Source organism: Cibotium barometz, chromosome 5 (genome assembly GCF_041138505.1).
Source record: "Cibotium barometz isolate CiBa-2024 chromosome 5, ASM4113850v1, whole genome shotgun sequence".
Taxonomy (NCBI): Eukaryota; Viridiplantae; Streptophyta; class Polypodiopsida; order Cyatheales; family Cibotiaceae; genus Cibotium; species Cibotium barometz.
Genome location: NC_141050.1, coordinates 23,787,003 through 23,803,486, shown reverse-complemented (window position 1 = coordinate 23,803,486; position 16,484 = coordinate 23,787,003). Strand labels below are relative to the sequence as shown.

Below are 16,484 nucleotides of genomic sequence, written 5' to 3'. Positions count from 1 at the left end.
CATTGAAATTCAGCCCTTGTGTATTCAGCCCTTGTGTTCCTAATTCTACCCATCTTCCATTGCCTTGTGCTTAAATCGAGATGCCAACTACCCATGCATTCTAGTTTAATGCATTGATTCAGGCATAAAACACATTTGCGGGATCAACTTAATTAAAAAAACTTTTGGGCTCAAGTTCTAAGAAATCTCCCACTTGAAATATATATTGTATACATTATTAACATTGGGCAGGCTAGTCCTTAAGCACTAGAGATATATTGTATACATTGTAGACATTAACACTAGAGATATATTGTATACATTGTAGACATTAACACTGGGCTCATGTCCTTGAGAAATCTCCCATATATAGGATACATTAATTAGATTATAACATAACTAAGGGTTGAGATAACTAAGGGTTAATTAGCTTATCACATAGCTAAGGGTTAATTAGATTAAGGGTTGAGTGTGCAATATATGCCGGAACCTGAAAAGGAATGTATTGCCGGTAGGGAATACCCACGTGGGATACCCAAATGCATGCAACTTGCCACTTGCCACCCTCTTAGTGATCATATCAACACGAGCCGACATTGTTTATCATAATCCACAAGACTTACTTAATTCGTGCTTCAGTGGGGTTTAGAATGCTTAGCAGACTGCGCTTCTTATCCTCTATGGCCTTCTGGAAGGAATTTGCGAGTATATTTGCGCATGATGGGGCTCATCTAGGGGTCGATAAACTGGATTATTGCCTTGATTTATGATAATAAGAAAAAGATTTGCACGCAACGGCTTTACTACTAATGCATTGGCGGTTTCAGTATTAATCTACACTTGTGGGTAACAAAGTGGCTTCTGAAGCTTGATTAGTAATTTAATTTGGGTTGGGTCGAGTGTAATTTGTATTTTTATTAGCTGTGGGAACATGGGTTTGTGAGTTTGTTTAGCACTAGTAGCAGCAGCGCAAAAGCCATTTCAGATTTCATAACCATGGGTTAGTGAGCTTGATTTTGCCCAAAGAGGCCAATTAAATAAGTTCTGGAGAAAGCTTGGTTTTAGAGGTAAATTTCTGTGGGTGTGAGCCTAGTTTTGGGGCTTGATTTTTCCAAAACATCAATTGAAGGGGCGTAGTTTCTAATCAAAAAGATAAACTCAAGTGAAATCTCATCAAGAGTGCTTTTTCTGCAATAATTTGTTCAAAAGAGAACAATGGTGAAGCTTGTTGCAGTGAGATCAAATAGGATGTATGGGCCAAGGGGGAGAGAAGGTGCATTTGAACTGATGAATGCAGTAGTTTATATGGTGGCAACTCTCTTGTTGCTTGGAGGGTTCATACTACTGTTGCCCGGGTTCAGCCATGACCACCCATATGCAGCCCTCATAGTGCTCACCATAGCCCTGTGCCTCATCATCCTTGTCAACCTCCACGACCTTGCAGCGCAGGTGGCCGGCGTCGACTACCGCCTCGGCCTGGTCGCGTATGACCCCCAGCTGGCTCTCATTGAAGTTGGGGCCCCCCTTGTTCACACTATTGGTGGGATGCTTTTCCTCATTGCAGTCATTTTCATGCTGAAGGTTGGCAGAAACAACAGTTACCTATATGTTTCTCTCTCTCTCTCTCTAGATTCAACATTGTTATACTTCTGTTCTAAACTATTTTCTACATTACAATTCACCTAATATCCTTATTTTGATTCACTACTAATTAATCCTACAATTGGATTGCAATCCAACGCACTATTCCATGGATAATCTCAACTACTTTTGCTGTCTTGGTGCCCTTAATTATAAGGATTCTGTTGAGTCTATTCTTGTATCATAGCATTTTTTTTGTTAGGGACATGCATCGAGTTTTCTGAGCAGCTTACCAACTGCCTTGATTATCATAAACTATTGAGTTGTGTTAGATTGAATGAATTGACCTCTTTAAAACAGTCATAATCATGTTCAACTGAGGCAGATTGATGGCCTAATGATCAATTGAGGTGTGTTTATCAGAGCAAAACCTTGGGATTAGGAGGGAGACAAGGCGCTGCACTTCGACTTCTGATAACTGGTTCAGTGCTTTGGCTGGTGGGAGCAGTACTTAATGCGTTTCAGGTGTACGAGAGGGCAAGCTGGGCCGTACAGCTCTATCAGAAAACAGTTTACCTCCCACTGTTAATCGCATGTACACTCTATCTGGTGAGCAGCATACTGTGGATGAAGAGCTGGCCACACTTTGTAGTCACGCAAAGAGCACAGGCAAGTATGACATGTATTTTTTGTTTCTGTGTTTGGTTTATTTTTTCTGTTTTGGGAATAGGGATTTCTTTTGTACTATTTGGTTTTAGGGTTAGGATTAGGTTGTCTTTGCGTTACATTCTAGGTACCAGGGCTTGGTTCCTTATGACTTGGGTGTTTTAAGGTTTAGGTGTCATGTTTCTGTTTTTGAATTGTTTTAAGGTTAGGAGTTAATTATGGATTAGGGTGTCTGGGGTTAGGTTAAGTGTGAAGTGGGATCAGTTTTAGCCTTAGGGCTGGGTGTCTTCCCCATTTTTTTCTGTTTTTAAAGCTTTAGGAATAGTTGTAAATTGTGTTCCTACCTCAAAATTGTATTTGGAATTTTGATACTACTTCAAAGCATGATAATGAAGCATGCCTGTGGCTTAACTCTAACCATTATCTCTTATGGCTTTTACCATGTCATCTAAATGTCTGATTAATAATCATCTTTTTTTTTCTGCACAAAATGGATCATAGTATGCTGCAGCAACTATGGCGATTGTTGCGTCTGTGTTGATGGTGATCGGAGCTATAGCAAACATCAACAGGGTGATTTATTTGAGGAGGTTGGTCCGGGCCAGTGCATTATCATCATGTGCAGCTTTGGACAAGCTAAGGGGGGGTGCACACGAGGAGCTTGAGCGTAGCCGTGGCCGTGGCCGTGGCCAGCAGCCCCAGCAGCCCCAGCAGCCCTTGTTGGAGCATGAACAACCCACAGCACCAGAGCCCATTGTGGAAGAACCGGAAGACACCTTTGCTGTCATTCAGTAGGCGGAACTTGAATGCAATCAAAAACAATTGAAAAGACAAACTAGCACGATACGGGTATCATCATAGAGCTGGAATGTAAAGCACTGTGTTTCCAAGGTGTTAAAGACTCCAGACAAACCAGCATGATACAGATCTCACTGCTTGAATGAAAAGCGCTGTGTTTCCAAGGTTTGGAGAGACTTTTCAAACACTCTTTTTCTTATTACTAGTTTGTGGTGCACCGACATGTATGTGTTCAGAGTGGTGCAGGCATGTGAACATATGGTAGTGCCTATGCAATGATGTGCTGCAAAAATAAAATTGGATTGTTTCTTAATTGTTTAGATGCCATAAATACCTACACATCTGGCAATTTCCCTCAAAAGGAGGTAACACTATAGCTTACAATGTATGGAGAGGGCGCCTATCTATGTGCGAGCTCGAGTGGTGATAATAATTTAAGTTGAATAAGGCAATGCAATCACATGTTCTTGCAATCAAAATCCAAACTTGTGCACAAAGAGTGTATAATAATTTAGTTGAATAAGGCAATGCAATCACATGTTCTTGCAATCAAAATCCAAACTATAGAATTGGTAGATGAGAATTTTCAACTTGCAATCAAAATCCAAACTTGTGCACAGTGTAATCCAACATATAGAATTGGTGGATGAGAATTTTCAAATGTATTATTTAAGAGCAGGGTGGCAGTTAATGCTGAGGGAATTGGGCACAGAAATGTGCATGTCTCCAATGTAGCATACGCGCACAAACAATGGTATATTTGGCCCCTACATACATAAACAGCGTGAATGGCCCTGGCCCTGCCTTCAACCTGAGGTCTCATAAAGAGGGGTGGTATCCTTTGAGAATTTATTTCCCAAGTTTATCCTTTGGACTAAACATCTTTAGTCTTCGCATCTGGTTTACGCTTTTTTGTGCTAGCTTTTTGCATCAGTATTTGTAATCAATATATTCTTTTTCAACAGTATTTAAGTTTTTCAATTATTATTTACTGCACAGCTCCAACATAGACTGGTGGGGTAAGTGTAAATTAATATTTAATCTATCAAATATGGGCAATTTAAATATTAAGAGAATTGGATCACCAGATGCATAAAATTGTTGCATCTGCTTCTTGAAAAGCCATCTTTATTACTTTTAGAGGAGCCTCTGTGCCCACAGATTGATATGAAAGCTATGGTAGGTTTTGGCACCAATTTAGTATGATTGAGATATGCCAAGCAATAAAGGAACGCTCACGTTAATCACCCCTTACTATAGCTCCTCATAGCTGAGTGGTCATCTTCAAATGCGGTTCAGAAGTTTAGGTTTTGTGTCTCAACAGTTTGCAGTTGTGTTCCTTCCCCCTTTGTAAGTTCTAACTAGTAGGGTTTAGTGAAGTTAGTGATTGGGTGGGGCATGAATCACAAAAATTTGAGATCGTTAAAATTTGGCACACAATAGAGGGCATCAACACTGCCAAAACGATTCAATGATTTTCCTTTCGCAGAGTCGATTTTCCTTTATAAAAGGGCACTACCAACGGATTTTCCTTTATAAATTGTGACACTACCAACGATTCAACGATACGAGATTCAACGATTTTCCCTTTCACAGTGTCGATTTTCCTTTATAAATTGCGAGTCGGTCAGTTTGAGGAATATGCTTCTAGAGGATGACTTCACCTTGAAATCGAATTCTCATGTTTACAAGCCTTTGCATTCCCCTCCTTTTCTACTCATATGGCTTAGCCATGGGATCGATACTACGGACAGGCAATGACCCACGGTAGCAGCATTATCCTTTTACGTACTTATTTAAGATATCTAAGGGTGGAGTCGTCCATTGAGACAGGCATGAAGGCATTGTAAATCTGCATGCATGCATTACTCTTCTTTAGCGTTCTAATTAAACATACATTGAAAACATTGTGTTTCCTTGCACCACAAGCTAACCAGTAAGCCACTTAAAAACTGTTTGATATGAATACAAAGACACCTCCACATGCACGGAAGAAGCAGGTGCCCTTTTTATGCTGATTGCACCCACACAAACTCTTCCACATAGGCCTTCGACGATGTACATGAAGACTCGCACGAATAAACGGCTATGGTACCCCAATCCAGGGCATCCGGATCATTCGGCATTCTAAAGAAGTATAACAACTGGGGCAATATCTGGGCCAAACACCACCACAACACGACTTGAGATTAATAGCAGCACTGGCTCACCCTTCACAGAAAATTTGTAGGCCCTGTAGCTATAGCCAAAAGAATTGTTTCTATCCTCAGGAAAACAGAGTTTTTTGAAGGGGAAATAACCAACAGGTTGTTTACCTGGAACTCAAAGATTCGCTGACCATTGCATATAGTGCAGGCTGGAATGCTCGTACTGGCCGGCCTCTCATCTAATCTGGGCCACAGGGGCTTAGCATCTTGTGACCTACAGTACCTGCTTGAGACCACTGCACTTAAGTCAGCTAAGAAACCTATTTCAGAACAATGCTTTGGCCCTTTATGTAGTTCTACATGTACCTGAGAACCTGACCAGGGGCACGAGACAAACGCGCCTGGAAATTTGCCCAGTGTTGCTGCTCCGGTGATGGCTACAGTAGTGACAGGTTGGTTAGTGTTAAACGACAACACTAATTACTAAAGTGACAAGTTGATTAGTGTTGAACTACTACACTAATTACAATAGCAACAAGTAGTTTAGTGTTTTAACCATGACAATAACTACAATAATGACAAGTTGACTAGTGATAAGCACTACACTCGGCTTGCAACCCACAAAAACTAACTTACTTCCACAACTTGAAACTGTCTTGAAATTTCATCTTCCTTTTCACTGCCAATAATAGCCATATCTCTGGATGTTGGTGAGTCCTGCTCATCACAGCCCTCCTCTTCATCAACAATCTCAAACTCTGGCCATAGCTTATTACATGCAGGGTGATTCGCATCGGCCTCCTGTGTAACAGCTTTCCATTCAACCTTCATACTCTTCCCTTCCGTGCTTTCAACTGGTTTACCAGCATTTGCCCCTTGAGCTTTGCAAACTGCAGCATGATTTGATTTCCAATGCTCCAACTGCAAACAATGGTTATCAGTTCAACCTTAAACCCTGGAGAACAAAGCCCTAACCCTAAATCCGCTATGCAATTTATTAAAGAAAAAGGGGTTTCATTTTACAGGGCCGAGAATCTCAATATATTATTTATTTATTTATTATTTATTATTTTTTATTTTTTATTTTTTATTTTTTTAAAATCCCATACCTGGTGATGGCGTGAGCAATACCGGGCTTGCTTACAGCCACCACAGATTTTCTCACCTTTCCAGGTGCCGCACCAGCTACAAAGGGGCACTTGCATAGAGAACCCAACAAAACGTGTCATTGCATGAACTAGATGATATTACATTTGAATATAATCATAATAATTAGCAAATTTAATTAGTAAAATTATACCTCCCTTGCCAATGTGTGCATCTAGCCCGTTGCTTTTTGGGGGATCTTTTGAATAATACTCATTAATACGATGTAGTTGAGATCGGAAAACCTTCACACTTCCAGACTTATCATGTCAGCCGACAAGAAAAAAAACACTTTACTAAATTTTGTAGTAATAAAAATTCTCTTCAATATTTTAAACGAGCATGTTCAACCAATACCTGCGGCTTGCCTTCTCTTGACAAGCATTCAGCTGATGTCGCCTGTCCTTCTGAAGACAAGACATGTCCGGGCACATGAACACAAGCAAGGTCCTATGGAATGCCTCCTCTTTCCCTTCAATGGGTGCATATACCTGAGAGCTTGTTTGAACACCATACTGATGCTTGCATTAGAGGAGGGCAACCAAAGACATGCACAAGCATACCACAAGGGAAATTCTAACTTTGTGCATGATGCGTCTATACCAAGCAAGAACACAATCGAGCCACAATCATAAGAGAGTACGGCTAGGCTTTATCAACTGGCCAATGACATGGTGTCAATCTCTGAGCATTTCCTCTCCATGGCACTTCAAAGATGTGGATAAAGATAAGCTGCACTCTTGCCGCCACACAGCTGTTGACCCCATCATCTTGCCTCTCTGCCTACTTCTGCCCGCGTCACTGTCCCACCTACCTCTAACCCGCCTTCTGTGTTCCCTAGCCCTCCTCTTCTCTACCGCCTGGCTTTCTTTGCTTCTCCAAGCTAAAGTTTCTTCTCATTGCAAGTTGGTCAGTTATGGGGTTTCTTTTCAGGGCTACTTGCTATACCAAGTTTTGTCCTCTACTTCAAGCCACTTCTCCAGCAGTTGCATCTAAGCCCGCTTTAAGGCTAGGCGCTGTTGAACTGCAACTTCACTGCATAAGTTGCATCTGTTGTTACTCCTGCAACACCTCCATCATCATCTAGTATGAACTCTGAAGATGATGCAGAATAGATGTCTACAAGGCTAGTGGTGATATTGTTGTTGAGAGAACGTTGCATCTCTCTCCACCACCTTCGGGTTTGCCTCATCCTCAAGAGAAGGCGTTCCCAGCCCCACACACTCATAGGCCGATGCATACCATTCTGTGCATCCCATTTGCTCTCTCATAGCCACATTCTAGTTCCTTCCAGAATAGGGCTCACTGCCAAATGCAGGCAGTAAGTCTGCCAGGCTGGCCAGAACAGACGTTTTTGAGGCCCATAAGCCTACGAGGCTCTTGAAATTGTCAGATATACACCAGCTGGCCCCAAAGCCATCCATCCTCTGACCCAGCAGATCCTGCAAGGGCACAACAGCTTCTCGCCATCCTGCAGCACATTCCAACAGCCTGGAATAAGACTAGGCCAGGAGTTTGATCACCAACCAGCCCCATTTCTTAGTGTAAAGTATTTGCTTTTTGACAAGGTAAAAATACTTTGCGAGCATGGAGCGTCAGAAGGGATTATTTGAGGGGAGGGGGGAAGTGAGTAACTGCCTCTTTCTCCTACAGCCTATAGTATAGAGCAAGGGGTGAGAGTGACTTCCCCTCTCCCCTATACTATAGCCTGCAGTTCAGCCTTACTTTCCATCCTATCCAGTTTCTGTTTAGCCATCACCACCCTATAGCCTGCAGTTCAGTCTCACTTTTCATCCTATCCAGTTTCTGTTTGGCCATCACAACCCTATACACCCCTGCCAAAAGTGGCTACCTGGAATTGAAAAGGTTCTCATCTGGCCTACACAAGCTGATCCCCTGCACCAGTTTCAACCCAATTGGCTTCGAGAGCAGAATTTACTGCAAATGTCTGTAGCACAAGCTGCACTGAATATGGTCATAAAAAGGTTTCGTAGTAGGAACGTGTCCAACAGCTTCGATCACCATCATACCGTGCTTCTTCCAAGATTGAAGGCTCTTCACAGTCAGATTTCAAGGACGGCAGCGGTTCCTTTCACAATTGATGGTCTTCCCAACTAGTCTGCCTCTTGTTAGAAAATATATGAAGGTCTGGTCTGATTGATCTGACCATCTGTTTGTAAATACTTGATCGTGCATATTCTGACAAAATAGATTGGCAAACTATATTTTCTCACATTGTAACCTCCTATGTTGGTCTAGAGGCTACTAGCCAATGTAATAACCCTAAAGACAAAAAATCACCTTCCTAAGCATTAAGCTTCTTTTAGCATGATCTAGCTTCTCATTGAAAGAGTGCACAGAGCGGAAGCAAAAGGGCACTAGAGTGTGCTGAATAGAGAGTGCAAGAGAGAGAGAGATATGGAGCAACTATGCTGAATATACTTAAGCAAAACAGTCCCAAGCAAGAGACACAAGTAGTCTCATAAGTGAGGGAGCAAAAGATGTACAAGACAAGATACAAAAGTGAAGAGGCCAGCCCCACCTATTTATAAGCTGGCCGACTGAAGCTGAATAGCTGGCAATGGCTCTGTCCAGGGTGACTCCTCTGGAGGGTGGTCTACCAGGTAGCCCTGTAGATGGGGGAGTAGAGGCTGGTGGAGTTACAGTGCTGGCTCTGAAAAAATATGAGGGCTCTCTGTCTAGGCGGCTCTGGTCCCACTACCCTCCTATTCCTCAAGAGGCTCTCTCTGTGGCGTCTAAGCTCAAGTATGAAGAGCCCTAAGCACCATTGGTCCTCAAAGTCCATGATCAGACGCAAAGGTCCAAAGCCTTCACTAAACAGGTAGTGGTACCTCCCTCAGATCTCATAGTAGACAGTACAACGACATATATAGTGTTCCTTTGACTCCACCTCCTGATGGCAAAGCTGGCAAATGCGGTCCTCTAGTGATATATCCTCATATCGACCTGTCTCTATCCTCAACCGGTGTGAAGAGGTGCAAATCTGTCCAATAGCACTCCGAATACCATGTGAGAGGTGTGTGTCCATGTAAGCATGGCGTATAATAAACCCGTCCAAAGAGAGGTGTAGAAAATGACTATGGTAGTGTGTTCGTGCCCAACGGCTGCGGGGGTCTGACCCATGTCCTCTCTGTATCTAGTCTCACAATGTCCGTCCTGATCACCCGATTCAGCTCTGAACGGCTGAGATCTAAGAACGGGCAGTCCAGGCTGTAAGCAAAAGGCGGGAGTGCATCAATACTCATGCCATGCAAGGCCAGCCATGTGCGCATCTGGGTATACCAACACTGGGTGTCTCCCTCATCTGCAAGCTATTTGGAGGAAGTGAGTGCTAGGCGAGGGTATTTCTACTGAGGGAGCTCCCATATTCTATGGAGAAAAGTAACTGCACAGAACAAAGCCTCAGTAACCATTGGGGGAACCCCCATCTCTGCCCTGATGATCTCATGTGGTACAAATGACTTGCTCCGAATCATGCGTGCAATCATCATCACTAATGGCCTCTCCATATGCTACCATCCATCGTAATAGTCTCTCTCTGGTCCATCCTGTCTTGCCAATGGCTCCCTCCTCTTATGGAAAAGACTAGGACCCCATATCTCCGCTCCATAGAGAAGTGTCGATGTAACCAGAGAGTCAAATAGCCATAGTTTTGTGCGTGGCTCCTGATGAAACTGTATGTCTGCGCACTGTCTCTCAAGTGCCCCCAAAGCTGCAAATCCTCGTGCTAGTCTAGCCTCTATTGCCTCCCTCATAGAAAACCGAGGCCCTCTGAAGGTCACCCCCAGGTACACATAGGATCTGACATATTCAACTGGCTCTCCTCTAAACGTAAACTGCGTATGTGTTCTAGTTACCCATGCTTCTGTGGTATTAAATATCATAACCTTGGTTTTACCAAGGTTCACTGTGAGATCTTTGTCCACACAAAAAGACTGCAATGCATCCAAGTGTCTCTGTAATCCCTCAGGAGTGTCTGAGATAAGCACAATGTCATCTGCATATAGTAGGATGGGTATCAACACCCCAGCTAGACTCGCCGCTGGGCCACCCAATCTATCCACATAGTCTGAGACCTCATCAATGTATAGCCCAAAGAGCGTGGGTGAAAGCGGGCAGCCCTGCTTCACCCCAATAGTACTGTTCATTGCATCCGACAAGCCCCCTGGGGCACGTACTCTGCCTATCACTGACTCATACAAAGTGTATACTCCCACTGCATCTCCTCAAGGACACCAATATCCTGTAGTCTCCTCATAAGCCTGGCACGTGGTACCGTATCAAATTCTTTGCGGAAGTCCACAAAACAACAATATATCCTACGTCCTGGTGGTCGTCCCTCGTCAATAAGAGCTCTGAGGGTGAGTATATGATCCAGTGTGGTGTATCCCCTCCTAAAACCAACCTGTCGAGTTGCTCTCTGTCCCTGCCTCTCTGCCCACCGGCTCATCTCATGCTCCAAGATGGATCCGTATATCTTAGCCAGATAATGGCCAATCATGCGTTAGTTACTGGGCATTATGGGATCCCCGCTCTTAAGCAACGACACAATAGTGTTATCTGTCCAACTAGCTGGGAAACCTTCACATGTAGCTCTATTAAACATGTGTACAAGGATCGGTGCCAAAGTATCCCGTGCATATGAGAAATGTTCAGTTGCTAGACCTTCATGATCTTGCGCCCTCCCTATGTGTAGTCTATCAATCGCATCTAGCCCATCCGCAAAGTGAAGAAAATGCAATTGTCCGGTCAAGGTGATGGCGGGCGCGGAATGGGAGGCTGTCCAGGTACATCATATAGGGACATCGCATACTCGTGCCAAGTCTCAGGTGCCGTGATCGGGTAGGTGGCTGCCTCTCCTGGAACATTTTCCAAGCCCTCTTACTATCTTGACTCGAGAATAATTGGTACAACTCTGCCTCGAGTTTTGCCAAGTAATCCCGCTTCTTCTTTCGCACAAAGCATCGGAAGAGCGTCTTGGCCTGTCTGTGTGTACGTGCCCCAAGGGCGACATCTCTCTGTAGGCTGAGCTTGGGTCTCTCACCAGCTATTCTACAGAATGGTACTGCTGAAGGGCTTAGAGGCAGCTATAGTATATGGGAAAGCATATGCTGCCGAGGTATGTAGTACCTCTATAAAGCCTCTTGTAAGCTCCTCTAAAGGGTTATCTAGATCAAGAGTGAAAAGGCCATCGTAGTCTGCACTGCAATAAACTCCAGCAGTCTCTCGTGTAAAATGGTATCTAGGGTGGCGAGAGAGAGGTAATGGCGATAACCGTCTTTGGTTCCTGCATACCACTGTGAAGCATAAGTATGCATGATATGCCGCCATCCCAATCGGCCTGTCGGAAATATAGAAACTCTAGATATCTGGCATCAAAGTAGGGGATCCCATCAAGTAGTCCAATGTACTAGCGCCCTTCTTGTTATTCCAACATGTAAAAGCACCCGAACCAAGCCATCGTCACAAACCATTATAAATAAGCACCCCATGAGCACTCCCCAAAGCCAAGAGATGTGTCCCATACTCTGTGATCTCACCCATATCCTGTGATGTCCTTTGTATGCCCACTTCATCCACTTCAAGCTCTCTATATAAAGGCTCCTCTGTGTCATAAAGTGTTGATTGCTCATTGCCCGTACGAGCATTGAAGTCCCCCACCAAAAGAATGTCTCCCAAGTTAGCAAAGTGTATGATGTCCTCATACGATAGCAAATAAGGTGACTCACCCTGCTGTGCATATCTCGAGTAGGCAGGAGGAAAACAGCATACGGCAATGTATATGTCCTGTGGCCTCTCTGTGCGAACTCTAATCCACATATATCGTGCATCTGCGTCTCTATGTACTACATGAACCATATCCCGAAGCTCCTCTCTAAATAACACAGCCACTCCGTCTAATCCTCTAGTAATACCTGGTGTACGTGGGTGGGGGCGATAAACCGACTCCCATGTATATCCGCGCACTGTCGGGAGGCGACTCCCTGCACACTGATGGGTCTCCGTATAGAAGACAATGACTCTATCTCTGAATGTGTCTTCGAAGTATCCTGCATCTAGACGTAGAGATCCATTACAATTCCATACTATCATCTTTAGGGTCCCATGGGCCTTTCACCGTCATGTGGATCGGTGCTCTGTAATAATCACCCTATCGTCCCTGTACACTGCCCACTTCCCTTCCTTCCGTGCTTCATATACCTGAGGCATGTGCTCTTTTCTGTGTGCTACTTGTGTTGGTGTTAGATCCTCATCTAGATAAATCTTCTCTCCCTTTGAGAGCCATCCTTTTTGATAAGAAGGCCCTCTTCGATCCCATGTTTGGGAACTTCAAGATCAATGCCTGTGCCTTTGTAGCATCCTTTCCCACTCTCCAAGCATCCACTATGGGGAGCTCAGATACTCCCATTTTAGTGCCAAGATCTTTTGCATCCTCTTTGGGGGAGCTTTTCTCATTCCATCCAATAACTCGCACATGTAAGGCCCTGGCACGTCTCTTAGCCTCCTCCTCCAGAGTGGCATTCATTACTTCGACTTATCAACTGACACACCCTTGTGTTTCTTCACTACATCAATCCATTTGTATTCTCTTCAACATCTACTTTTGTTTGCTTTGTCACCTCAACAAAGGATTTGATCTCTTTCTCAACGTGTGTTTTCAACTCCTTAATTCCATCAGCAAGTTGGGGTGTTACCGACCCCTTTTGCCCTTCTAGCTGTTTTTTGCATGCCAAAAGTTCTCCCTGGAGTTCCTTGATCAAGACATCTTTATCTGTTATGCATTTCTCCATCTTAGTTTTCCAGGATTCGACCTCAGCCATTGCATCACTAACTTTTTTATACACGCAATTTCCATTACATTCACCTCTGTTCTCAAGAGGGCCTGCATTTCCCCTTTTAGTGCCGTATACATCTCAGCCCGCAATTCCGTTAGTATTTCCTTATGCAACTCCTTCCTCATGCATGCATACATGTCGTTCTTCCAGGCTTCCATAGCCTTATACATTTCCTTTTCCAAATCTAGTCGCATGTTGTTCAATTCTGCCTTGATCATAATCTGCACATTTTCATACACAGAATCGTCTTTGGTTCTAGACTTTCCCCGCCCTAGATGAGCCCGGGGAAGGCGTACTTTCCCTCATTCTGCGAAAAATGAGCCGTGCTTTAGGCGGTGTTTGGCAGACACCCTGGTCATCAACATTGCACGAAGTATCCATTTCTCAGAAGCCCACACGATGCATACATGCATTGAGCTGGAATCACTGGAATAGAACCTCTGAAATATTGCAATAGTTTGCTCTCGGGACCAAAACCCATACTATGGATACATAAAAGCTCACGGCTTGAACCTGCACACTTTCAGCTTTCAGTTTTGCACGCCTGCACACTTTATACCTGCGCACACAGCACTTCCAACCAATAGCTACACACTTTGCATACACTTGTCCACCATGCACTCTGCACTCCTGTGCATAAAATTTCTGCGCACCCGAGCAGCACACACAAACTCAGTTGCTTCGATGCGAGGCACAGATTGCATGAACTTTGCTGAGAGGAGGCGAGCAGGAGGAAGCAGGTAGGAGTGCGCAGCAGGACGGGTTGGAGGAGGGAGGCGCACAGAAGCAGCTTACGGGGAACTCTCACCAAGCGCCTTTGTTGAGGGGCGAGCGAGCTCTATTCTTTGTACACAGAGAGAGAGAGAGAGAGAGAGAGAGAGAGCTTCTTCATATACATCTCCACAACTTGTGGAAGCTCTGACTTTGGTTTTATCCCACCAAAAAAACTCCTGTTAAGGTTCTACCATACAAAAAAAACATTCGGATGTGCACTCATTATAATGCTCTCGCCCTACACACCACAAACCACCGTCATTCCCCATCCCTGAAAATGAAGAGAGAGAGAGAAAGCGAGAGAGAGAGAGAGAGATATGAAGCGTCTACTAAAGACCCAATGGGCCTATGAGACCAAAATGCTACAATAATGTCCATGGCATATCTCATCATGGAACGGAAAATAAAATAGAACAAATCAAAACTATCTCACTAGAGTGATACAAAACTGTCCATGGAAATCTCATCATGGAATACCAAGAACATGAAACATGAGAGGAGCATCAGCCCCCAATAAATGGTATACCTCTCTCCAATATATCAAGCATGGGGCTAGTGTGTGTGTGTGTGTGTGTGTGTGTGAGAGAGAGAGAGAGAGAGAGAGAGAGATCTGTCCATGGGACAGTTGCATTATTGCCCCAAAGAGGGCTGAATAAGTAAGAGCTGTGAGTCATGCCATAAACGATCATGCTTCACAACCTTTTTCCTAACCTGGATCGATCTTTGCTTCAAGAAACAAGCCATTTGTTTGTGGGAGCAAGTTACAAACCTTAGCAAGTATGACTGTTTTAGACACATCAACATGCTTAAAGTGCCTGCATGCTTTTTATCCCGTTAAAAAGCAACACTGAATGGCTTAATTGCAATGCAAGAACAAGTTGCATACCTGCAGTAAGAACTGCAGTGGCCTCTCACATATCCCACATGAAATGTCTTCTCCATGAGGTAAATTGATTGGATCTAGCCAAGCCTGCAGACAATCAACGCCATATCCTTGATATAACAATCATAAGAGTGAGTAGCTTAATTGTTGATGCCAACATGACTATACAACCCAGAACCAGAAGGTAAGAAATGAAATTGAAAAGGTATCAACTTAGCTGGTCAGTTGGAGACTTGATAGAAAAGAAAAGCATGTCATCATGACTCATCAGCATATGTTAATATACCCTCTCAACAAGACTCTTCAAAAGATGTCAAAACTCTCTCTCTCTCTCTCTCTCTCTCTCTCTCAGAAGGTTGGTCGCCAAAGAGCACAGGCGCTGACTGAATCTCTCTCTCTCTCTCTGAGAAGTGTGCTCGCTGAGAAGTGCGCCTGCTGAGATGACCTGTGCGCCTCTGCTCTATGCGCACCCACCTGCACGCCTCTGCCCGCCTCCGTGCGCACCTCTGTAGGCTGCCTCGCTGCCCTGTGCGCAGGTCACCTCGCTGCTCTGCTCTGCCCACCTCTGTGCGCACCTCTGCAGGCTGCCTCACTGCCCTGTGCGCAGGCCACTCGCTGCTCTGCTCTGCCCGCCGCTGTAGGCTGCCTCGCTGCCCTGTGCGCCTCTGCTCTATGCACACCCACCTGCACGCCTCTGCCCGCCTCCGTGCGCACCTCTGTAGGCGGCCTTGCTGCCCTGTGCGCAGGCCACCTCGCTGCTCTGCTCTGCTCTGCCCGCCTCTGTGCGCACCTCTGCAGGCTGCCTTGCTGCCCTGTGTGCAGGTCACCCTCCGTTTTCCCACGCACCCTTGTTCAGGCCCCCAAGGCAGCAACTAGTAGGGGAAAACATGTCTCAACCCCTGGAGGGGGAACAGGATGGTGAGACAACCTTTCACACCCCCACGAAGGCACCAAATGCCTACCGCAGAAGACTGAGGGAAGGAATCATGTCCCCTGGCTCACGAAGGATTACGAAGATGGCCTGACGAGATGAGGCCCTTTATGAGGAGATACAGCTTCACATAAGGACAGAGATGAACACCATGCGACAGGAGCTTGAAAAGGAATGGACCGAGCAGATGCATGCCCAAAGGAAAGTGATATACGAAACGCTGAAGGAAGAGATATATGTCCAATTGAAGGGAGAAATGCAAGCCCAAGTACGGGTTGAGATGGAATTAGCCCAAGCCTTGATGCACACGGAAATGAAAAAAGAGCTGCAGAAATGGAAGGATGACATGCTCCGAGAGATTGGCACAACAGTTGCATCGTGCAAAGGCACTTTGAAGACATGTATGGTTGATCGCGAAAAAGACATCACAGGAATCATGTAAGGCAAAAGTGGCTGCAAGTGAGAAGGAAATGCATTCATGGGCTGAAATTGCCAGTGCCACAAAGAAACAAATTGAGGAAGTCAACCCATGGATTGAAGTAGTAAAAAAACAGAAGGATACACCTGTCAATAAAGTAGAGGTGATGAATGCTACATTGGAAGAGGAAGCCAAGAGACGGGCACGTGCCTTACATGTACGTGTAGTTGGGTGGGAAGATAAGGGAAATCCCCAAGAGGATGCAAAAGCTCTCGCAACAAAAATTGGAGCCACTGATGTTCCC

At 44.7% G+C, this 16,484-nt stretch overlaps 2 protein-coding genes across 3 annotated transcripts in view; one reads left to right on the top strand and one right to left on the bottom strand.

Annotated features, from left to right (window-relative positions):
- Window positions 1-556: 556 nt before the first annotated feature.
- On the top strand, window positions 557-3,385 carry LOC147638240 (uncharacterized). Its single transcript, XM_086798162.1, has 3 exons — window positions 557-1,560; window positions 1,984-2,229; window positions 2,728-3,385. Exons 1-3 carry the CDS (start codon window positions 1,195-1,197, stop codon window positions 3,019-3,021), a joined length of 906 nt encoding a protein of 301 aa, XP_086654288.1. The 5' UTR covers window positions 557-1,194; the 3' UTR covers window positions 3,022-3,385.
- Window positions 3,386-4,864: 1,479 nt separating this feature from the next.
- The window catches only part of LOC147638239 (zinc finger (MYND type) family protein / programmed cell death 2 C-terminal domain-containing protein), a 98,057-nt gene continuing 86,437 nt past the window's right edge, over window positions 4,865-16,484 (bottom strand). Inside the window, exons 2-9 of one of the 2 annotated variants that reach the window (XM_086798161.1) lie at window positions 14,835-14,918; window positions 6,675-6,808; window positions 6,472-6,569; window positions 6,281-6,369; window positions 5,808-6,092; window positions 5,538-5,608; window positions 5,340-5,454; window positions 4,865-5,180 (exon numbers count right to left, since the gene is read on the bottom strand). In XM_086798161.1, coding sequence (XP_086654287.1) covers window positions 5,034-5,180; window positions 5,340-5,454; window positions 5,538-5,608; window positions 5,808-6,092; window positions 6,281-6,369; window positions 6,472-6,569; window positions 6,675-6,808; window positions 14,835-14,918 — 1,023 coding nt within the window. In that variant the 3' untranslated portion in view covers window positions 4,865-5,033. Of the gene's footprint in view, window positions 5,181-5,339; window positions 5,468-5,537; window positions 5,609-5,807; window positions 6,093-6,280; window positions 6,370-6,471; window positions 6,570-6,674; window positions 6,809-14,834; window positions 14,919-16,484 lie in introns of both variants that reach the window. The other variant, XR_015265832.1, reaches the window with a different exon arrangement.